This window comes from Lagopus leucura, unplaced genomic scaffold (assembly GCF_019238085.1).
Source record: "Lagopus leucura isolate 7727_CA_CO unplaced genomic scaffold, USGS_WTPT01 Super-Scaffold_100004, whole genome shotgun sequence".
NCBI lineage: Eukaryota > Metazoa > Chordata > Aves > Galliformes > Phasianidae > Lagopus > Lagopus leucura.
The window spans coordinates 41173349-41199036 of NW_024962264.1; the positions used below are offsets into that span (position 1 = coordinate 41173349).

The 25688-nt window shown below is 36.0% G+C and overlaps 1 protein-coding gene across 1 annotated transcript in view; it reads right to left on the bottom strand.

The window, feature by feature from the left end:
- The window catches only part of MTNR1A (melatonin receptor 1A), a 40923-nt gene extending 15590 nt beyond the window's left edge, over positions 1-25333 (bottom strand). The window contains exon 1 of the mRNA XM_042871366.1: positions 25141-25333. Coding sequence (XP_042727300.1) covers positions 25141-25333 — 193 coding nt within the window. The remainder of the gene's footprint in view (positions 1-25140) is intronic.
- Between the last annotated feature and the right edge of the window lie 355 nt (positions 25334-25688).

Consider the following 25688-nt stretch of genomic DNA (forward strand, 5'->3'; position numbering starts at 1 on the left):
CAAAAAAAAAAAAAAAAAAAAAAAAAAACTCAAAAACTCAATGAAGCATGTAGAATTCTCACTTGAAACAAAGTCTCAATGACAGATGCTACCTATCACAACCAATATAACCTCAGAGGTTACAGTATTTCACCGTAAGAATATCCTTCTATTCTCTAATTGTAATTTGGCATCCTCAAACATTTCTATTAGACACAATAAGCGTAAATATTTTATATAGGAATTGAAGTTGGGGGGAATTAGGCTTCTATACACTTTCTTCTTCATTAAGCTACAAAGTATATAGATAAAAACTGGTTAAAGTCCAGATCATATCTGTATGCAAAATGTGTCTCTAGAATTAACCACATCCAAGGAAGTCTGACAGAATCTTCAAAATTTACAGTTGGTTTTAAGTTTTTCTGAGACAAGATGATTAAATCAGACAGAATTTGCATATTTGACAGCAGAATTACGCCTACTTGTTGTGGGCTACTTTTTCACAACTAGTGAAAATTCTGCAAAGAGCCAGTCAGAACCATCATTAAAAACATTTAATTTAAAGATACCATTAATTATTTAAATAATCTTGCTATAAGGAAGATTTCTGTTGCTTCACAAAGTTGAACATTAGAAAATATTTTATTACTGTGAAGATGATCAATCAATAGCACACACTGCCCATAAAGGATGTGGAGTATCCATGCTTGGAGATAGATATCCAAAATTTAACTACACATGGTCCTGGTCAACCTACTCTTGCTGACCTTGCTCAAGTAGAGGGATCAGACTAAAGGATACCAAAATATTCCTTCAACCTTACGTGATCCTGCAGTTCTTTGAAATTTCTTGTACTTAAAAATCCTTGATAATGAACACTCAGGCAGCGAGTGGACTTAGTTATTTAAACACAAGCATCTAGTGTCATTTGTGAGACTGTAGGGTACCGTACCTTGCCTTTGGATGCAGCTTCAGGAGATGGTTGCCATGCATGTGCTGTTTATGTTTCCCAGCTCCATACAGACATCTGTCTCAAATACCTCATGGCACCTCAGATGGCATTAGACACCCGTGTTTAAGTACCACATTTGTATTTTAATAATGTAAGATGAATGTACAAAGAAAAGCTGTGAGACAGCTGGGGAAAAGGATCACAGAAAGATTCAGTCCCTTTCTATAAATTATTATGTTCTTAACTGTTAGAAAATTAATTTCATACCTTGTCTGAGATGACTTAAAGAGTTATGGCCCAAAAATAAGAAAAAAGATAAGCATAAACTTCTAGGATCTCGGAATCCATATCTATTCAAAAGTAAGTCATTCTTGCAAAATGAGATTGACTAGACCAACAATAAACTTTCTAAAAATACCAAAAAACAGTCTTCCGCTTAGAAATATTTCTTTGTTGAAGGCATTTAAAGTAGACAAAGATAAATAAATTACTTCTATATAAATAGAAAGCAGATGTGCCACTTTTCTGCATCAGAAAGGAAATACAATGTAGCAGTATGAAGAAACAGTGTGCCAAATATTTCATTTTTCCTTCTGTACTGATCTTCAGCTACAGCAGTACTAATTCTCTCAGCAATGTTTTGTGCCATTAAGGATTATCAGCAGTACTATTAAAGAGAAAGCCTAACTCTGAATACAGCAGAAATCAGTTTTGTAGAATGCAGGTTAATCCAGCTTGAATTGCACTTAATCTTTGTTAGTAGATTAACAAAATGTATTTTTATGTTTCTTCTAGATTACACAGAAATGTTTGTAGAGATTAAGAATTGACATAGCTTTGAGCTCAATAACAAAATCTTTATTGGTTTTGATTTCAGCACAGGAAAAACACTGTAATTGCAATTGACAAACTAATTGCAAAACTTAAAATTGTCTGGGGAATAGGACACTGAAAACCAGAAGTTAGAGAAAAACAATGAAGTTTTTCCTGGATATGTGCAGATTTTTCCACAGGGTCATCCATTTATTCCCTTCTAGCTTAATGATCTTACAACTCGTATTTGCAATTATGCACCTGCTAGAGGAAAATCAAAGTTTTTACACCTATATGTAGTCATGCTTACGTACAAATATAAATTAATATATACAGGTGCATAATGCCAAGTTGTCTCTGTTACAAATACACCAGCAATAAATAAACTATAGACAACTGTGATAAAGATATGTGTGAATATCAGAATAGAGAGTAGAGAGAGTAGATAATATCCTACTGTTTTTACTACTATCCAATAATACTGTATGTCTTTTAGTATTGTAAACATTCCAATGTCTAGGTTAGTGTGTTTTTTGGCATAGTTTGAGGAGTACATTTTCATATATTTGTTGCATCTCCTGTGGTGCATGACTATGCACATTTGGATTAGCTAGCTGTTTGGGAGAAACCACTACTGAACTTGGTTTGTTTACCAATTCTTCATTTCATTAATTATGCCTTTCTTTTTTAACTCTTTTTGTTGTTGAAAAGCAGAACATAGAGTGGAATTCAAGAAGAACCAGGAAACTAGTTGGAAACAGGATGATCACAGACTTAAAATAGCACTCATGAAAATTGTTTCCTAGCAATGATGAACTGCAGTTTCTGTGAAAAAATATGTACTTACAACAAGGTTCATAAGAATTCCATGCATAGAAAGGAATGAAAAGGATCCACTGTTATAACTTGGACAAAACGTTACTATATTTTAATAGATTGTCAGTGTCTGTAAGGATTACCAAGTAAGGCTTTGTAATACCACAATACCAGCTGACTGCTCATCATATAGTGTTAGGAATCCCATTATCTTGAGTTTTAATTCAGTGACTCAGTAACTGTACAATTAATCACTTTGAACTAGAACTATAAAATTTCTAACAGATATTATTACAAGCAATTGCATTCTGATTCTGAGAAGTCATGTATAAAATGGAACAAATTAGAGTTTGATTTACATCTTAATTGTCTAAAGACGTGGAACATTTTTTCCTTCTACTGTCTGGTAGTAGAAATTGCAAGTAATTGAATGGAGTTTTGAACAACTATAATAATCAATTTATAGGGGCTTTTCTTAAACGCACATTGAAGCCTCAGTTATACTTAAAAAGCTATTTTGAAATTATTTCCTAATGAAGAACTATTTTATTGTAATTAGTCGTTTTTATCTTCTTAAAAGAATTGAATGTTTCTACTTGGATTATCATTTCAACAAGCATAGATAATATATCCTAAACTAAAAATAAGATTTCTACATTAAGCAAAAATCACATTTCATTTGCTTTTTTATTTTAATACCAACAAAATACATGAAGTTAGCGATAATGAATGATCAAAGTGATGTCCTTCATTTCAGTGAATCAAAGTAGGCTTTAATAAACCTTTGTTCTTTGGAACACAATTGATAACAAAATAAACTTTTAAATGCAAGTAAATGTGTACACACGAACACACGTTTACACAGGTCTGTATTCATCAAAGAAAAATAAAATCTGAAAGAAAAAGCAAGCAAAGCTCATGGCTTTTTTAGGTGGGTTTTTTTAAATTTTGTTTTTTGCTTTTTTGTTTTCCTTTTCAGAAAATAAGGAAAAAAAACTGCATAAAGCTATTTCAGTTAATAATGATAGAACAGGTTCATATTTGGAGAAGAGATCTCTTTGAGTAGGCTTCCAGGAATTAAAAGGAGCTTATAATCAGTAGGGAGACTAACTTTTTACATGGTCTGACAGTGATAAGGGGGAATGAACTTATTCAGAAGGTGGGGAGGTACTGGAACAGGTTACCCAAAGAAGTGGTCGATACTTCACTCCTGGAGGTATTCAAGGGCAGGTTGAATGGGGCTCTGGGCAGCCTTATCTAGTGGCTGACAACCACTGATTGAAACTAGATGGTTTTTAAGGTCCCTTCCAACCAAAGCCATTCTACAATTCTATGATAGAAAGTAACAGTCATGAAACTCTACTATGTTCTCAGTTGGTATCAAATCAGAAGAGTGTTGAAAGAGAAACACACTATAAAATAAATAGAAGTCCTGGAAAATAATGCTTAAATTTATAGAGAACTGATATGTGGTAAATTTTCTATTCCTAGTTAAAAAATGGCTTTCGTGGTGTTGGAACCATGTTTAAAGGTTGTGTGAGTAATTTAAAATAAAGTGATCAGCCATTTAAAATTCTTGTCTGCACTATAGAATAAGATTTTGCATAGTTATGAGGTTGCTTTATGAAAATGAATTACTTAAAGTTTTTTAAAGTAATGGAAAATTGAACTGATAAAAGACTGACATTCCAGGATCTTCCGTCTGTTTGAAGATACCTCATCTCCTGTAGATGCTGAGAGTAAGAGTGGAAGGAACTCTTACTCTCAGCTCTCTTACTCTCAGCTCCAGTTACCTAAGAGCTGGGGTATCTGGATGGAGATCCCAAATTAATTCTAATGAAATTAAGACAAAAATAAATAAAAACCACAGGTGGAGAAAGTGAAAATTACTGATTCTATTCAGCTGCTGAAAAATGCAGGAGCTACCAGAAATGCTCTCTGTGTTCACAAATTAATGGAAAACAGTAGGACCTCAACACTGAGGGAATTCTGGCATTTGTGTAACCCCTTGTTACTTTCATCTTTGAGGAGTTCACTTGCAAGTACACCATTGTAGTGGAATGCCAAGGTCACTGCCTGAACTAATAGGGGATCTATGTGAGTACGTGAGTGCCTGGAGCAGGTGGGGGGTTGGAGGGTGGGATTTAGAGCCACCCCTTCTGTCTCTGTGATACTTCCCATGTCATCTGAGTCTGCACGGGTCCCCCTTTTTCCCCCACCCTTCTCTGCTGTGGCACAACTGTACAAACAGGGGAGGGTCGCATTCCTCAGCTCAGCCCTTTCTCTAAACTGTTACCAGGAGGGGTGAGCTAATTCCTCTTTGATATCTTTTCCTATAGCATCTATTTCTCAAATAAAGACTCTGTCATTGCCTTTGTTTGCTCTACAACCCTCTTTTACAAGTAGACTACAGTTTTGTCACATCATAAACACTTCTAAATATTTATATTTTGAAGTCTATTCTTGTTTCGGGTCTTTGAAATCTCTGTTGAGCTAATACTGCGTCATAATAATTCAGCCAATTTAGCTTTTAGTACCTGATGAGAAGAGCAGGTACACAATACTAATGTAATACCTTCCTAAGGAAGAGAAAAAGGCTTTCCACATACACTTCTGCAAGCTAAATTTACTGTAAACTAAATGTTTGCTGAAAATATGAATTTATACAGAACACAAATCAGAGGAAGATGATTTACCACTTGTAAAACTCCTGGATACATTTTATGAGAAAATACAGTTAATTTAACTTAAGCTAGTGTTTCAAACATCATCTACTCACAATACTGTGTAATAAGATGAATAAAGAACTTTGTTACAGCTGTTAAATATTTGGCCACAGTACAATCAAACTTAATGGTGTGTTTATACCTCTAAAACAATCTATATTCCCCTTTCCCATTCAAAATATTATGTGCTTTGGATTATGAAAGGGATGTCTGTGAAACTGAGGCATATCAATAGCAAACTGGGGACCATCTATGGCTAAAACATTGGCTGTTTGAAGGCCTTTTATATCTGTCTATCTAAGCAAACCCAAAGCAAACATAACAGATATCTTTGGAAGACTGTTTATAATTGGGAATAATGACACCTTTATCAAACATCTGCTAAGTATATTCAAAACATTGTTGGAATTAGTTCAAAACTGCAGGATTATTTCAGACATCCTACAATCTCAGATTAAATGTATCATATAGTGAAAATATATGATACGGAACAGAAAAAAAACATCAAGGAAAAGATTCACGAAATAAATATTCCTATTTGTTCCTTAATGGTTTGCATTAGCTCTATGGAGTCTAAAGCAACAACAGTGCAAGATACAACTTTCCACATGAGTAAACAAAGGAGTACTAAAAAAGAAACAGCTAGATTGCCGAGAAACATATGTTCTTCTGTTGTTTCTTATTTCCTTTTACTTTTCTGCTTTTAAACAGAGAGAAAAAAATGAATATGAAATATGATAAACTATCAGCAATGAGCAAACAAATATCTTAATACTATTTATGAAGTAGTAATCTTTTATTTTATAATATTTGAAAGGAACAGAGTCAAAAAGAATTACGTATTTAAAATCCAAGAGATCTGTTCCAAAAGTACGCCTATGCTTACATTCTCCACTAAAAGTATCAATGGGTCACGGGCCATTTCTGCCTGGTTCCATGACTAATGGGGTAGGGGGAGCCATGGACTCATGCTTGGGGAAAGGGAAAAAGGTAGAGAGATGGGCCCTAAAAATAGAACAGTAGCAACGATCTGAGAAGGAAAGCTAATTTACTTTAAAAAAAAAATAAAAAATCAGAGTGCAAGATAACACAATATAATACCATGTAATTGGAATTGAACCTAATAAATTAGAGAGAGAACATCCAAAAACAAACAAACAAACAAACAAACAATGAAGGCCTTACTCTAACACTGAAGTGAGACAAATGCTGCTGGGATGAGCAGAAAGGAAAGAAGAGAGGGGGATGTCTAGTTATCTGCAAACAGTTTTTATCTTTCCCTCTGAACGGAAAACGGAAACAGAACAACACAAAGTCCTCTGGGGTACGTAGAATGTAATTCTTCTCTTCTGAGAACCAGGTACCCAGAACTATCCATGATACATGGAACTGGAGCATTAACTCTTAACTCCCAAAACATTACATGATGTTATGTGGAGCATCAATAATCAAAAAATCATAAAACTATGACATTATTCTAGAGTTAGAAAAGCTTGAAGCTCTGCCAAGTCTTTACCTTGATCTATAAAGTTTGCACATACAATTCTAGAGGTGAAAAATAAGTGAATGCTAGCTTCAGGTTGTTTATTGGTAGGGCTTTTTTTTCAGCAGTGGTGGATTGTTTTTGTTTATTCACTTAATCATTTAAAAAAAAAAACAAAAAACAGTGATTAGAGTAAAAAGAAGCAAATTTTATGGCTTTCCAAAGTTTCTGACCTATCTTCATTCTACTTTCTGAAACAAGTAATTACTCTTCTGAATTTTTTTGTTCCTAATAATTTGTTTTTCTTGAAGATTTTATTTCATTTTGCACTTTACTCTCCTCCTATTAACTTTTTTTTTTACAGGTCTTACTATTTCTTGGAGAAAAAAAATCACAGGACATCCCAGAAGTTCCTTTTCTTTTTCCAAATCTAGCTTTGCTCTTCTAAACTTAATATTCATCACTGAGGTTTATTTTCCAGCTTCCAAATCTTTCCATTGCTTCCTGCCCATTGAAAACAATATCTTCTTTAAAAAAAAAAAACAAAAAAACAAAAAAACAAAGTAATCTCTACACTTAAGCATTTATCTGATCATTCTGAACATTCTAGAATATTTTAATTCTAGATACATTTCTATTTGAGAATTTATTTAGATATATGTGACAGTTTTATTCTTCTCCTGTTTCAGAGATGTTCCCTTAGTAGGACCCCCTCTTCATATCATTCTACTGTTCGGGAATTTTCCAGTTGCTATCTTTCTTGCCTTCACTAGAAGAGCTCACAGATGCTCCAATCCTTTACCATATATCATTACTAATTCTACACTAACGACCATTTTGTCTTTCTCTCCTTTGTCCCTCTGTACCTCTGCTCCAACTCACATCTCTAACATTCATTACTCTGGCTTCTGGTAACTTTGTAAGGAAGTCTCATTCAGCAGTAAGAAACTCAAAACTTCCTACCTTTTTAATGAAACCTCTTACCTTGCTCCTTCTCTATTATAATAAGCCTTCATTTTTCTTTCAGTGATACAGACATGCCATGTTTTTTAAAAACACGTTTATTTAAGTAATAAAATGAAAAATCAAAGCAGCTCCTAGTAGAATGGTGCCACATTCAGCTAGCTTAATAAAAAACGATGACTCTAAGAAAAGTCATAACAGTACCCATTATTGTTAACCACTTTTTGAATCTCTTGTGAACCTCTGAGACACTGTAAAAATGATGGAAAATTCAGTCTCAGTTGACAAGCTTTCTTGAGGTGCATCCATTGATAATATAGAGGTCTCTGATAGTATACTCCTAACTGAAGCAGTTTAGCTGGTATCCTACAGCAGAAGACATGAATGACATTCCAAAAAAGAGAGCAACTATGATATAAATCATAGATAAAAGACAATTAGTGCCAAATACCCATTCTTAGTTAAAAAAAGCAGAGATTGATTAGAGAGTTTGAAATTAAATATAAACAGAGCAAGCAAGTAAACAAAGTGCAAGATAAGATTTCTACGCTGCTCTTCAATCTCCAAATGTATTACTTGCATTTAAAATATCTGTAACTGCCATAGTTTTTCTGTCTATTCCTTTGACAAAACTCCCTATTCAGGCAACTCTATCTTCTAGCCTGAAAATGTTTGTGGAGGAGGATACATTCAAGAGAAGGAATTCCCACATATGACATATTATTTCACAGAGCTAGCCACAAACAGGCTGTGAACCACAGTATCACAATATTAACCTTCAAATAGAGGTACTGCTTGCTCTCTGAAAAAAATTATTGTGACTCTCCTATTAAGGCCACAAGAAAAGATTCACAATTTTTAGAGCTGACTTGGAGCTAAACCTAAAAACAATTCTGAAGATTTTTGTTGTTTAAAATGCATAGCATTGCAGTACAAAAATGAAATCAAATAGCAGATTTTCAGTTAGGGAGGATATTGGTAATCCCATTGGAGACATCTAGCAAAAGTATTTCAGACTTAAAAACATAGAAATTACATTCCAATTGAAGAAGGTTTCAATGCCCATAGCAATCTCAGAGAAATATGTTCTGTGTACATCAAACAATGGCTGTTACAGAATTTGTAAACTGAAAGATGCTGCAACATTTTATTTTTAGTGTATTTTAATGAAGATAATTACCCTGAGGAGAAAAAGGTTCTAAACAATGTTCAATGTAATAATCTCAAAGTATTATTTTTATCGTGGTATTTACCCACTGCCAAAATCACTGCTAGTGGATTACTTTCAAAATCTTGAGAAGCATAAAATTTTACTGAGCTTGGGTAATCTGTAAAAATCTGATGTTTGTTGAGCCTTAGCCTAAATGCTGCCAAAGGAAGTATAAATCACATACTTTGCTTAAAATGGCTCTTTAACAAAATTCCTCAGTTTGCTGAAGAAGAATCAACAAACAATTGGTTGTACAGGGAGTTCTCTGTTGATGGCAAGCTAATAAATTCTGACAGGTTGAATGGTGCAAAGATAATGGGCTGAGCTGTCCACTGACTGTAAAGCAGAAGTTGATTAAGGTTAAGAGTTTAGGAAAACACCCCAGCAAAACTGGATCAAAATGAAGAATTTATTTGATTTAGGGGTAGAATTGCAGAAGTTCAGATTCTTTACTGAACATTGATGTGTTAGCCCACTTCAAACATCTTTAACACTGATAACATTATCTGCTACATAATCAACTGTTATATTACTATTCATTCCTTTCAATATATAAAATAACTTTGGATTCAATTAGATATTAAGCATTATTATTGTATAATTTCATGGAAAACTTTCAAAACAGAGTGCTTGTAATCAGATTTCAGGATTAAGTAAGACTAACAGAAAGAGTTATCTATCAAAGAATAATTTTTCTTGCAGAGGTATCATCTTGTGTCTTTAAAATAATGACTGATAAAACTTAGACTTTTAGTTAGAAAAATGATCAGATGTGAAAAAGCTGGATGACTTTCATCAGTCCTAAAGTCATTAAAAATTATGTAGGGTTTTTTAGGTAGAAGAGAACGTTTTCCTTCTAGGATTATTCACGTTTAGCTCATGCTTGGAACTTATTAATTAAACGTCTGAGAAATCAGCAATGGAAGAAACAAAATGTACCCTATTGATCATTAGCAGAATGAAAAGCAACTAAAAACATGCTTACCTGTCTTTTTTATTTTTTGGTTATCTTTTAGATGTCAACTGCATAAACAAGCTGAACTGTTCTAGGCAGCAATTTGTCTAATCAGACAAGGCTAAGTCCTGTGAATGCTATTCAAGTATCAACAGACCAAGGAGCTTTTCTTAGTCATCATTACAAATATTATTAAAGTTCATACACATAAACCAAAAAAGAAAGGAAGAAAGGTTCTGAACCCAAAAGGTGAATCAATCTTCCTGACACTTCATAATGAAGTTCTGAATATTCTGGTGTACTTATGGATCACTAACATCAGTACAGTACTGACAACTTCCAGAAAGAAAAAAAACAAAACAAAAAAAAAAAAAAAACACAAAAAACTTCAAAGAGAAGATGAAGACTGTTTTCAAGGCACAGCTAGAAGGTATGGAACCTTCAGTTTTAACACTGAAGATTAAGCCATATTTTACTGTATTCACACTATATATTAAGAAAATGTATTCATCTTAAAATAGATGCAACATCATTAAATGGTCTTTTTTTTTTTCTTTTAAGAAAAGCTATCAATCACAAAGCATAAAAATATAACATAGCTCCACGTTACAGATTTTGCCTCCCAAAACTTTAAACATTCCAACACATGCAAATATTTTTGTCATAAAGCTCAGTAATATGGTTCATAAGATCCAAGCTAAATTTCAATTTCAAATTGGCAAGTCTTTTGAGAGTTCTCTTCTTAAAATCTTAGGTGAAGAATAGAGAGCAAGTGAATATTTCTCAAATTACTGTATTTTCTTTTTTGGAAAATGAATATGTTTTCAATCTTTGTACATGACATAGATATATGACAAAGAGGCTTGTCAGAGATTGATGATATTTTGTAAGGTTGGAAAGGGCATTCCAGCCTTAAAGATCACTTAGTTCTAACCCTCTTGCTATGGGAAGAGTTACACTCGCAAGATCAGGCTGCCCAGGTCCCCATCCAGCCTGGCCTTGAACACCTCAAGGAATGGTAGGAATGGGGCCTCCACAACTTCTCTGGGCAACCTGTTCCAGTGCCTCACTCACCTTCTGAGTAAAAAATTTCCACCTACTAAATTTCCCCTCTTTATTTTAAAATCATTCAACCTTGTCTGTCACTATCAGAACATGTAAGAAGTTAGTCTCCGTCTTGTTTATAAACTCCCTTTAAATACTGAATGATGAGGTCTCCCCAAAGCCTTTTCTTCTCCAGGCTGAACAAGCCTAGCTCCCCTCAGCCTGTCTTCACAAGAGAGGTTCTCCAGTTCTCTAACTTCCTCCAGACCTATGTCTGCTGTACTGAGAGACGCAGAACTGGATGCATCATTCCAGGTGGTGCCAAATGAGGTCAGAGCACCTCCCTCAGCTAACAAAGCACTCTTGAATTGTCAGGGATCAAACCCAGGTCCTTCTGCCTGCAAAGCTAGCTTTCTTTCACAGAGCTACATGCCTTGACATTAGATGAGAAACGCTTCCTGTAGAGAACAAGAAAGTAGTTACTGCATTTATAGACACAGTCAGTCTGTACTCCATGACTTCTATGCACAGAAGTAAACAAGCATATTCTGAAATACAGTAATTAACTGACTGAGAGGATAATTTTTAGGCTCACTTTGATGGAGCCAATTCTGTTACATAGGACAGGAAGCAGACTAGATACCTTCTTGAAATTCCTAGCATGGATATTTCTCTTACTCCAGTAGAATCTGACACATCTAGTATGACGAGAGCTATTAAGATTTTATTCTGAGTGCAGAAAAGCCTAAGAAGTTGAAGGAAAAGGGTGGAACAGATCAAAATTTCCAACTAGAAGTCTATATTTACATATTTTAAGTTCCTAATCACCTTAAATTATTAGCTTTAAGGTCATGCTCATGTGTTTCATTCAGAATTCAAGTGCCATCATAACTCAGGAGATAATTTTCAAGCTACTGCCGTTATGTAATTTGCAAACTGCTGAAGAAAAAAAACCCACAGCTAATGTGAAATGTTTTTGCATTGTCTAACAACAATAGAGCTGGAGTCTGAAAAGGCTTTCTGCTTCATACAAGTATTCATGATAATCATTGGCAAAGCATACACATCAGGTAGATTTGACTTGACCATACAACAGGTAGTAACCCCATCTCTTCACAAGAGACAATCTTATCTTCTGAAAGTCAAACTCCTGGAAATTAGGAGGAAAGCACCATTTAGCTTAAATAACACAATAAGGGAAAGGAATCAGTGGAACAAAAGAGTGAAGTCATTTGTTTGTTGGAAATAGTCAAACTTATCTTCTGCCTACCTTACATTTGCCTTTGGAAAAACTCATTTAATAGCATCAATAAGATCTCTCATGTAAAAATTATTCAAAAATAGGGCAAAAGAAGCACTAAAATTGTGTAGCAAGATCACCTGGAAATTAATACAACAAAATACATCCCTGAAAATACAGCAATTAAGGGTCTTTCTGAACTTTGGATTGCAGTTGATGTGCAGAGCCTGTCAGTGCTCAAAGAACATCACCACAAATTTTATTTCGATTAAATGCAGCTGCCTCTATTAATTTGACTTTTGTGACAAGCCAAAGGGGAATGCAGCGTGTTAGAACTGATTTTTATTTTAGATAAATCTATGTATTTGAGTGACTGGCATGCAGACATACTAGGCATGAAGATATAGTGACAAGAAAAGTCTTCCAGTTACCGCTATTAAAAACATGTGTCTTAGGAACTTCATTTTGAATACTCCGCTTATCGGAAGAGTCAAGTCACTTGAGCAAAAAGTGCCTTGAGCATTTGAATAGAAAATAAAATGTTTGTCTCTTTGTCTCAAGTGTAACTGGCACTGAAGCTAATTATTTTCTTCCCTAGATGTTTAATACATCAATCATGCTATGCTTTTCTGGAGGTGCAGCAATAAGATGAAAATCTGAAGTATTCTTGGGACTTGTGAACTTGTGACAGCATTTTGAATTTCCTGGATATTTTCCACTCTCTAAAAACATTTGACTTTTAAGTTCAGTTGAAGCACAGAAAAACAAGGGAGACAAAAAAAATAATAATAATCAATATAAAGGCTTTTAGTTCCAAGCACAATGGTAATGTACATAGCTGAGCACCAGACCTGCAAAGCATATGCCAGCATTGTCCGACTGGGGCATTCCCATTCTTAAAATGCTCATGTTGAAATGGAACAGCATAACAAGAAACATTAAAAAAAAAAATTAAACGCACTACTTGAAAAACAAACAAGCAAAAAAACCAAAAAAAAAAAAAAACAAAAACTGGGGAAATGTCATCCATATCCCCAGCAAAGTGACTATATCTGAAAGACAGCAAGAATCACAGCTTCAAGAAAGTTTTCAGAAAAATGTAAAGTCTTACTAACCTACCCAGGTTTTCCTGGACCAGACAGAATGAGCTGTTTCCCAATCAGGAGTGCCCAGAACACACAGAAATCCCTCCATATCATGGAGAGAAAAAGAAAACAATCAATTAGAGGCCTTTAGAACCCCTATATACACACATGTAACAGTGCAGGAAGTACATGCTCTTCACACCCTTCAGCTGGAAAGTTTAATACAAGAATATTCCTGTAAAGCTCAACTGTCTTGCTGTTCTCTCTACTCTGCAGTTAGGGTAGAGAGGCTGGTACTTGCTTTCCATCTCAATTTTTTTGAACTGCAGAATTCTAATGTGTCAAAGACTTGGACATAATGTGTCAAGGACTTGGACACAGGGAGATGCAGAGTGCGCATGTGGATAACACACTGCAAAGCTCCAGCTCCTGGTACATAAATATGTCTTCTTTTTTAGAGTTTGCAGCTCTAAGCAAAGATGTCTAGAGAGCTTCTGGCCAAATCCACTGTTTTCTCTGAAGCTTCTGCAATGATGCAAAGCATACTGAGAGCATGTGAAGAGATTTAAATGACATTATATGCAAATGCTTGGAATAAAGATTTTTAAAGGGAGGCAATTTAATCTACCTGATAGTATCAAATCAATTTCATTTTGGCTTAAGTAGGCAGATATCTTGACTGTTTAAGAAAATACAATACCTTCTTTTGCCTTCACTTTAAAACAGGCAAAGATTACATGGGAGGGGGTAACATCAGCTACAGCTGACTGTCACAGCTGTAGAAACAGAACATTTACATTAGCTAAAGGTCTGTTTATTTAATTTAAAGCAAATTAAGGAGGAAACCACCAAATTTGGCAGTAGCCTAGACACCCCACTCTCAACAACAGAAGCGGGCAATGCCATTACTATTCAAATCATCAACTCAGTGTAAAAGTTCAGCATAGCTGAATTCAGTGGGGCAGATAGCTCTGGATTTTCATCTGATAAATAAACTATGACACTGAAATGGAAAAACAGACTGAGAAACTTAGTCTATGTGAAATATTTGTCTTCAAATCTGGTATCTAGAGATGTATCTCACATACTGAGATGCAAGAAAATCTAAACATCTGCAGGCATTCATAAAAAATGAAGTTATTACTCTAAGGAGTGCTGCTCTGGGTAACATAGGAGTAATATAGGGTAATACATGATACACATTTATACTCATGTATGTACACAAAACATTCACATAAAACCTGCCAGTCTTCTGAACATGATCATCAGACATGCTGGTCACACAACAAAACAGACAAAGCAGTCTGTAAATAGAAGGAACTCTAGGCTTTCCCATCATCAAGTACAGCAACATGTTCTTTCACCAAGCTGAGGGGCTTAATCATTGATTTTTAAATACTTCAAAATAATGTTAAGTTCCTTGATGTCTTGTAGCAAAGAGAAAAATGCAACTCAAGCCCATCTTCTGCTTTCATCAGAATCCAGCATCTTCAGACATGTTTCTGATTTCAGCTGCATGGAAAGCTATTGAAACATTGTGGAAGAGATGACAACATTTCATTCACTAGTAAAATGGAGAATTTTGGGCTTATTTCTGCAAATAACCTCATCAACTTCAGACACTGGAGCAAGAAATGAGAGAAGATGCATTATGGGGCTTATTAGACATTTCAACTAACATTTCACATAAATAGTGGAAACATGCAAGAAGTCTATTTTCAGTGATGCTAGAAAATAACAGGCAAAAAAGACAAGTAAATGGCTTGGTTAAAAGGGCTGGTAGAGCTAAAAGAATTCACATGAAATTTTGAATTTTGCTTCTTTAGTGATAATCTGTTCTGTTTAATTTGATGATCTCCATGGTGTACCTAGATTAAAAGATTAGCAAGTGGAGATAACTAACGAATCATTACTTTTGTAATTACCTTTGTAATGATTCATATCCTCCTTTAAAAATATACAAATTTCAGAACTATTATTACTCAAAAGAATTTACAGTGTGTCAGGCAAGAAGACAGTTTAGATCCAGACTGTAGGTGGTTATATAAGTCACTGGTGTCAGAAGAATTAATCTAATTTTTCCAGTCATATCGTGTACTTTATTTGTTGCACCATCTGGATTTTCCTACCTTGGTAGCACCTCAGAGCTTCTGATTACAGAAAGTATAATACTCTCTTAATTTACAGGTGATTATTAGAAAGCTATCATTAGATAGTTCTTTACTTCCAGCAACATTACAGCATGCTGTAGTTTTTAATTTTTTTGTGTTTTCACAATAAATAATTGGTCACATACAATATTTGTACTTGTCATATGAATATGCAGAACTGCTACCACAGAATAAATGCTTAATTTATAACTTTAACAAATACATCTTCAGAGTGGGCTTAAGCTTAAATTAAACATATGGTGGAGCTGCCACCCAGTGTTACTATTGAAAATTCCATTTATTTTATTAGAAAACCTTTTTAAGAAAATAGACAAAAAAAAATGACATGAGAAAATTCATTATTTGGAAATCTGTTTGCAAGGCAAGTAAATTTTATGTTTTTGAGCAAAAATAACATTCTGTCCAGTTGTCACAAGGATTAGTCACAAGCAATACAAAATACAGAAACAGGTAAGACCAATCTTTGTGAAGTCTGAATCTGATTAAGAAAGCTGTCCAAATAAACACGAGTGCAGAAGTTACTATGAAACTCCGAATATAAGCAGATCTTAGAATCAATTCACTGTTTTGATGGTAGTCTACGACATTATTCGTTCACAAGAAGCATGTGCTCAAGTACCCTAACACCAGTCAGCACTCTGGTAGCAAAGTCCTGTCACTATTGATTGAGAAAAGTAAAAGGGAAAACCAGCTAGAAAACCTTACTTTTTTTTGTGACAAACAGAATACTCCTGTACAAAACAAACACCAACAACAGACTTCAAATTCTGTATCTACTGGGCTAGTTAGACATAATTTATTTGCTTTTTTTTTTTTTTTTTTTTTTTGCACTCACATCCCTGCATTTATGCATGACAGATTTAGCTGTATTTTCAGGGCATAGGGTAGATATTGATAATTGCAAACAATATTAACAGGATGAAAGTGCAACCTGACTGTATAATTTTTCCTGGATTACAAGGAGTAATTTCAAAAGCAGCACTCACTTTTGAAATGCCAGTATTCTTAACTGTAAATATAGGATGAACAAAAAGAGCACAAATTCCTTGGAATTTGTTAGTTGGACAAAAGTATGTATGCTAGGAAGACAAAAAATGCTGCTGGAAGAGAGTGTTGGCATACAAGACAAGTACTATGCCATAAAAGCTATGAGAATTGAGGCAAGTTTCCAGCAATCAACAAAATTTTCATAGCTGACAAACGTATCAGGCACCATAGAAATTTCAAGTAGTGGGGTATGCTGAACAGGAAAGAGAAAAAAAAAAAAAAAAAATCGGGAAAAGATCTGAAAAAAAAAAAAACAAAAAAACAGGGATAAGATAATGACAGATTTCTAAGAGAAACTGCAAAAATAAACACCCAGTTATTTGCTAAAAACAATGTTTGAAAACCATTCCTGCAAGGAGGAAGAAAATCTCACTGCATTTTGAATCTACTTAACAAAAATTAAGACAAATTTGTATTTCAGAAAGAAAGTTGATTCTGCTGTCTTCTCAGTACTTACCTGTATACAGAGGAGATGAAAACCTAGAGTGTTCAGCTGTGTTCAGATGACACTCACCAATACAAAAATGCTGTGGGAATCATTTCAGTGAGCATAAATTACAAAAACGTTGAAGCTGTTCTACTTTATACCTCTATCTTGGTGAAGGAAAGACATGAAAATGTTGTTCAGGCACTTATGATACAATGACCCTGATTAGTAATAAACTTTATTTCAAGGAATTTGGTGATCCAGCAATCCTGTTCTGACTCCATAGTGTTTGAAACATTTAATGAATTTCTCTGTATAAAAGACTTCACTAGAGACCTTGGCTAAAGGCAACATCCAGAGTAACAGGAGAATTTTAAAACTTATTCAGCTTCAGAGAAAGACAGAAGTAAACATAGCCTACATCTTTGGATTTTGGTCTGAAGTTAGCCACAGAAAGGAAAGTTAATGACAACTCTTACGTTAAAGTGCTTACTGCTCTTCAGGTTTAAGAGTGTTAACAGTATAGCAGCCTAATTACCCTTGAGCAAGTGTTGCAGCTAAACAAGAGAAAGGAGACTAGCGCTAACCTTGGTATAATTGATAACAGTAAACCAGGATTTTGCTCTTAGGAAAGGTATATTCTAAAGATGAGGCACACTCCTCAGGCAGTCCAGTCACAGAAAATGTTATTTTGCCAAAGGACTAAGAATTTGATATTTTACTTGGGTTAGAAAGCCCAAACAAGAGCCAAGATAGTACATTTTTAATTCTCCCTCTTTATTACAAGAATAGAGAGATGCTAAGCAGTGTTATGCATAATATATTTAGTAAGACAGTTATACAAAATAAAAAAAATACATTTAGATAATCAGAAGCCATACAATATAATAATGAAATAACTGTAACTTAAGGCGAAGACTGATTCTGAAAGGATGTCCCTTTCAGTCCTTTACTGCAAGTGGGAACTGATTCAGTAACCCAGACTCAGGAAAGGTTGGAAGATTTAATATCCCATAATGGAAAAGAACTCCAGTTTCATAAAATAAATTAAAATGGTGTGAACCTGAAAGTTAAATAAGTTCTCTATAGAAGGCAGACACTAGAATTATGTATCCAGAGATGATCTGGAGAAATACTTATTAGTCATTATTTACAGTAAAATTAAGATAGCACATATGAATGCAAAATACACATAAGCTGTTAATAAAAACAGGATTTTTTTTATTTATAGGTAATTAATTCTTTATCCAAAAATGAAATAAAAATACAAGTTACCACTTCATTCACATTTATGCAGACATCAATATTCCATAATACATAGCTCCCAAATTTTCAGTAAAATCATCTTTGAAAATAAGTATGTGGATTTGTTACTCAAGAACTCGGGCGTTCTTCATTTCACAAATGGCTCATACTTGACAGAAGTGGCAAACAGAGAGGGAAACCTCACACCAAATGTTATCTTTCTTTCAGTATTTCTAAAATGAAGTTGTCCATACTATACCTCTATTAGGCTATGAATACTCTCTCACGGCTGAGAATGAAAACCCTTCTTTGCTTCCCAACACAGACAAGGAGAGGAACATGTCCTTAAGCATCAGGTAAGACTAAGAAGTTAAAAAAATTCTCATTGCTTAAGCTAAAGAAGAGGTATACATCAAATGAAATCCATAGCTACTACCATTGGAAGGAGGTGGAGGTGCTGTTGGAAGAACATCCATGACTTTTCCCTCCCAAAAGCATACAAGACACAGCTAATGAAACTTCATCACGTAACTGTATATCAGTTTTCAAAACTGGTTCTTGTATTCATACCCATTCATTACTTTGGCCAGTGGCTACTGATGTCTCATCTAGATTTTGTGATAGTACTTACTGCTGCACTGTAACATGAAACTGATACTCAAATTCAGTAGGAGTGGGTTACTAGCAAAACCAATGTTACTGATCTCACACATTACCAAGCAACAAGAGGAGATTACCTTTGTCAGCTCAAGGGCTAATTGAGAAGCAGTTGGTTTTCTTAACCTTGCATCTGCGCCTCAGAAAACAAAGTCATTCTGATAACTAGAGCTTCTATTTCGCTCCTATATTTTTGCTGAAATGGAAGTAGCTCATGTAGAATGGCATATCCATTAAACTAAATGGAAAAGTTACATATCCTGTCCAACTAGAACAAAGTCAATAACTTAACTACTCTTCTATAATTAGCATACTGCATGACCTTGTACCTTGCTAGGTCATTTATTAAAAAAAAAGAATGAGTTTGGAATATTTTATTTCTGGTGCAAGGTGTTTCTTCAAGGAAAGTCTGCCTTCTCTTTAAGGGTAATGAATGTTAAAAATAAAAATCTATAAGACATGAAGCTTCGTACATTTATTGGTCATTTATTGCTACAAAACCATTTAGAAACAACAGAAGTCACTATTTAACAAAGCTATAAACAGACTTGCTGTTTACATCTCAGTTTCGGATCTACTTGTAGAACAGGTTAAAGTGTGCAGCTCGTTTACCACATGAATTGAAGGCTTTAAGGCACACATTGGTTTGGTATGTCATATCCATCTTTAAAACTAATGGAGGAAAGAGAATAATAAGAACTATAGTAAGGAAAGAACCCTACTCGTCCTACTCAGCTGTAATGCTGCCTTTGTGACTTCAGAAGATTTTGAAAGAGAGCTTCAAGTAGCAATACTTGTATTATTATGTCAAGCATTTTTAGCTATACGTTAAATACATGTTTGTGTGTTTGGTTTTTTTTAATTAAGCAAATATTAAAGTTGTGTTCTGTTATCCTGAAGAATTCTTAGTAACACTCACCTTCCTGAAACAGAAATTTGGAATCACTATTCAGGAGTGCAAAGTTAATGTGGAATTTGAGGCAGCTCACCGTTATGAGAAGAAAAACTATCAACAGCAAGGCTGCCAACATTTTTACTCAGGCTGCAGAATTAGACTGTAATGCATAACACAACTACAGCAATTGTTATCATCCTACCAACCTTATTATACAAACAGGCTGGACACTGTCCTATTAGCATTGGAAACCCACCATCAGTAGCACTGCTGTCAACAAACTAGACCTGCTGCTTATGGCTTTGGCTAGAAACACTTGAAATATCAGTAACAGGATAGGAAAGCAACAAATAAAAAAGGAGTAAGAATAGAAGCAGATACAAAACGGATAATTAAGAGATTAAAGATGTAAAACCATCTTAATTAAGAAGGAGAACCCTTTCAAAAACTAAAAATGGCCAGAAAACAGTATAGTATGTAAGTAAGCACTGGCAGCAGCAAACCAGAAGCAGCACTACCGTGAAAAACTTACAAATGCAGAAACTTGCAGAAGGCATACATGGCTGACTTTGACAGATATTTTAGTAAGAATGGAATATTAATTATTTGAAATATTCATCTCTATCTTTGGTCACTGACAGGATGGTGCCATTTAAGCAGTTTTCTGGAAAACCCTTGATTCAGTAAATTATTCATCAAAACCACTCTGAGAAACAGCTTTATTTAAACTGTATTTTTATACTTCATTCTGTTCAACAGTTGCCAGGGTTTGGTGTCTCCTCTAGACATTTTCTCCCCTCCCAGTCAGCTTACCATTTTCAATACCTGAAGTTATTCATGTCTGAAATAATGCCATCAGCACCTCAGTTTTCATCAGAACCCTGAATTTGTGCTACAACTTGATCTTCTGTAAGTTATCTCTTGAGTCAAATACTTGTCAGGCTACCCATTTTCTCTCAGGACACAAAAACAAGTCCAAGGATCACCTGAAACAAAACCAACAATTCCATTAGTTTGAGTTCACAACAGGAGTTTCATTTATTAGATTAAATGACAGCATTAGATATGCTATTAAAAATTATCTTAAAAACTAAGAAAACATCATCAAGAACAATCATATTCTGATAAGGCTAGTGAGATCTCCCATCTGATTATCAAAAGCTGGTTCCCAGATTAAATAGAAAATTTAATACTCTGCAAAACACACTGAGAGGAACATTCTTCAAGCATGTTCTTACACTGCTCAGAGTATATAATTTTATAGAAGACAAGGACAATTTGGAAACCTTCTAAGTTTATTTCTAATAGTTAATACCCCTAATTTTGCAGTGGTCATGCTATGTATTATGTATAACAAATACCAGATTTAAGATACTATAGTATTAGGTAGCTACGTTCCTTAGTTCTTACATCAAAGACTTCACTGATCTTAACAAATTTTGATTGGGGATTATTCTCCAACTCATTCTTTTGTGCACTTTCTTTACTGAACTGTTTGGACATAATGTGGATATGGCAGACTTCACATTCAAGTTTCTCCTTTTTCATTTCCATCTCATTTGGAAAAGTAGTTAACATACACTTAACTTTAAGCATGAACAGAATTAAATACATCTTGCTTCTCTAGGACTGTGTGGCCTGACAAATTTCAGATTTCCTCTCCACCTTCTTCAGTAGAACTAAAAGCTACAGATCTATTATCAAAACATTTGGGCCAAGGACATAGGAAACCAGGAGAAGGTAGATACATCTAGTACAGAAGAGAGCTGGGAGAGAAGGGTATGAATGCATCTTTCTGCCCTGATGCATTAAGAGTTGTTTACAAGCTTGGCCACTAGCCCCCTGTTGATACTGAGACAAGAAACAAAAGAGCCAGAATGAGGCTAGTGGAGCTATTATCTTGCCAGCTGTCACAGAAGTTTGCTGGAGGGATAATCAGGGCACATTTAGATATCAGTACAAAAAATATCCAGAAGTGGCAAACTACTGGACCAATAAAACAGTGTCAAAAGGAAAAGAACAAGAGGGACAACAGCTCTTAAGAGAGCTTTATTCATTGGCCTTAATAGTCCAATCCTACAATCATTGAGTATCCAGCCCCTCCATCACCAAAATTGTAGGTGTGCATTAACTGACATTTTAATGCACTGAGCTTTAAACTAAACTTCATAGTTAAAGACCTACAGCTGCTCCCTCACTTTGTTCTTGATGCATTGTTTTTCTTGATGCGGGTAACAGCAAAGGCATAAGGATACTAGCAGTCACTGACAGGAAAAACTACTAGTATTTCTCTGATCTACCTTCTCCTAAATCCACTTATTTCATATTTCAGGGTGGAACTTGTGCTGAATGACCCTATTCTAGATTTATGAACGTTAGCAATGGAAAATGAAACATATTAAGATAATTTACAGCAAATTTCCTTTTAAGATGAGCTATTCTCATTCTTCTTGAAATGAATTAAAGAAAGCACATCAATTTGAAGTTTAAGCTGCATGGACATACTGTCAAAACGTGGGTATTAGAATCCTTATGCCTTGAATGTTCCCCTCAAAATTTCTTTCAAAGCTGAAAGATCAGACGTCATAAACCAAATTCAGTCTTTGTAGACCAGCATTAAATTGCAGCTGTTCCCTTAAGGACTGAATTGGTGTCAGGTGCCTGTTAAGATTAGAAAGCCACCATTAAAAAAAACAGACCAGAACTATGAAACTTATTACAAGTCAAATACATTAAATAAAAGAGAATCCTACCAGTTGCATCATCAGCTTCTTTGTCTAGAAGAGCATCTACTGAAGCCATGCTTGTGACTATGAAGGAGTTTGTAGTATCAGAAACTCCTCGCTTGCTGAGACAAACTTCTTTGAGATACTGACTCCTCTGCTTTGATCAGTGTCTTTTACTAACCTTCTGACTGACAAGAAGGTTATACCACTTGTTGAGAAGTTTTTTTCTAGTCTACTACTTCCCAGTGCATTTTTTTTAAACATACATCCACAGGTTCAATTTGCAGAAATCTTCCAAATATATTTTTATATGCAAAGATGAATCCCCCACCAAATCCACATTTTTGACAAAGTATTAAATAATCCTCATTTCTGTTAGTCCTTTCTTGCAAAAAAAGAAGAATGTCTTCAATGAGATTTTCTTCAGGAGGTATCTTCTGTTCCTCCCTGACATTTCTCCAGTGGAATTTTCATCCTGAGTCCTTTATCCTCAATAAATGTGCCAGCAAGACTTATTAACACAGGATGTTATAAAGTTCGTAAAGTCAAAAGTTTCTTTATTGTTATAGCTCTGTAAAAAGTTGTATCTCTCTTTATAATTTGCAAGTTAAAAATTAATTGTATATGTAAATTAGATTATATTTTTTCAATGTTATCTCTTCTTGAATAACCTGAATTAGTGTTATTAAAATCAGGACACTCCTTCCTACTCACAGGGTTCTCTAAAGTGTTGTGTTTAGATTTACTCACCTGAGTAAACACTTATGAATTCAATGCCAAGATTAACAGCAGCATTCACATAAATGAAGTTGCAGGTAACAGATTTTTGCCAGATTAGACAAAAATAGTTTGCACATATTATTGAGGCTTATTATTGTCTTTGCAAAGTGTCAGTTAATCCTCGTATTAAGAATCTTTCCCTCGAGGAAAAGGACTTGAAATCTACCTGATCAGGTACTTCAAAGTTACTTTTACTGTTTTTTTGTTTGTTTGTTTGTTTTGTTTGTTTGTTTTTTCCCCACTCTAACACAGACAAATTTCCCATCATATACTAAGTATTTATTTGTTTTCAATAATTGTTTATTTCAGAGCATAGAAAAGTATCTAGTTCATATTCCAGTCTAAAATAATTTGTATTCAGAAGAATGCTCTTCTCCTAGCTGTAGGAGAAAACCGTTTCCAGTTTGCTGCAGTTCATGACAGCCACTGTGACAGAAAAGGCAAGAATGAGAGATGCAGTAAGAATGAGCAAGTGAGCATGTGTCAAGATTCAAGAGGGATTATACAAAAACTACAGTAGTGAATATGCACACACAGAAGACCCCATGATTCAGTTATGTTTCCAGAGAACAGGCACCACATTTATTTCAGACTTGTTACCAGAAATGTCTGTTATAAACTCCCCACAAAAGTGGAGAAGTTCATACATATTAAGGGGGAGTAGAATAACACCTTTTTTTTTTTCCCCTGGAATAACCCCAGTGACGTGGTTAACTCTACCCTTTCTCTCTTCATCAGAAAATCTCAAGAAACAAAGGTTGTCAAATGCTGCTTGAGTCTGATTCTCATCTCATGATGAGTATCACACAGTGTAGCCCTATCAGCTTCAGTGAGAGCAGTTTCTGTCAATGAAAGCAAGAAGATACAGCTTTTGGAATGTAGATCAATGGCAACCACAGGGGGGGGAAAAATCAGCTTGCCTTCATTCTGATATTGTATTTTAGTGCTCCTGTATTTCAGCTGAATGAAAGAAGAGTACAATCTACTTGAATTACCAGGCTTAGCCATAGAAAGTTGTGTGCCATTCTCACAGCTTGTAGCAAAGCCAGGCATCAAGTTCCCCCTCAGATGAATTTTAAACCACCGGCTACCAAATAACTTGGCAGCCAGTCATGACTAGAAAAAAGTAAAACCAGTATCTCAGTTGTCATGGAGTGAAATCCCACTTTCATTAACAGCACAGCTCCCTTCATGCACTCCCATATTCTTTCAGTGAAAGATACGTGGGGTTTTGAGTGCACAGAGCTGGTACACGTGCACAGCAGCTGGCCTGACGTGATAAAGCAGAATGAATCTGAGGAAGTTCCTGCCTGTCAGACCAATAATCCACAAACTAAGAGGGATTTAAGCAGTACACATCATAGAATCTATCCTGTCAAAACTACAGTTTTTTTCAGAACACGCTTAAACCTGTTTTCTGTCAGACGTCTCCGATTCCACAAAGACTTGCTATCATAGCAAGTAGGAGGTGACCAAAGAACCTGAAACACGTGTCTGTTTTTCTTCTGAATCCTGCAGCGTCTGTAATTTAACATTCGGCTTGAAGCAACAACCTTACTACTGCAAGCGGACACTTTCTCTAACTCGAAGCAACCCGATCAGAATAGCATGAAGACGAACAGCGAGTGTCAGAGCAGCATCCCCAGCACCGTGCTCAGTTTCGTTCTTAGAGGCTTCCATGCCTTCCCTTTCTGCTTGCGAGGTGGGAGCCGCCGACAGCTAAAAATAGCACCGCGATTCGGTGGCTGGCGCTAAAAATAGCTGCAGCAGCCAGGGAGCGAGGCGCGCCGCCCCGGCACCCGGCACCGCTGGGGCTCGGGAGGAGCCCGAGGAAAGCCCGTCTCCATCCTGTGAGTCGGGGCAAAGTTATTCCCACAGAACAAAGCGGCCCCCGCTTCCCCCACCCCAAACCCCGGCGACCCTTACCCGCGTTCCGCAGTTTCTTGTTGCGGTACACCGAGAGGATGACCAGCAAGTTACCCAGCAAATCCACTACGATGGTGAAGATGAGGATGGTGGCTAGCGTGGAGGTGACCCAGGGCTGTCGGCGCGGGGAGCCCTCGGCCGGCGGGTCCCGCGGAAGAACGGTGCCGTTCAACTCGCTGCCGTTCGCTCGCATCCCGCCGCCGCTTCCCCGGGCGGGAGAGAGCCGGCCGTGCTCCCTCCTGTCTGTCGGTGCCGGGACGGCGGCCGCCACCCTCTGCCGCAGGGCTGCCCGCCCTAGAACGGCACGGAGCCAGCCATTCTGCTCCGCCTAAGAAGTTTCCCTGAAGTGTGCACGCAGAGCGGCGGGACACTTTTATAGTCTCCCCCGCCCCGCCCGCCGCCACCGCTGCCGCCAGGTGACACCGAGCCGCCCCCGCGCCAACACGTGCGCGGCCGGGGGATTCCAGCTGCCGGGCGGCGGCAGCGGCGCCACAGCGACCTCCCGCGGTCCCGTCCGTCCCCGCCGCTCCCCGTTCATTCATCGCGCT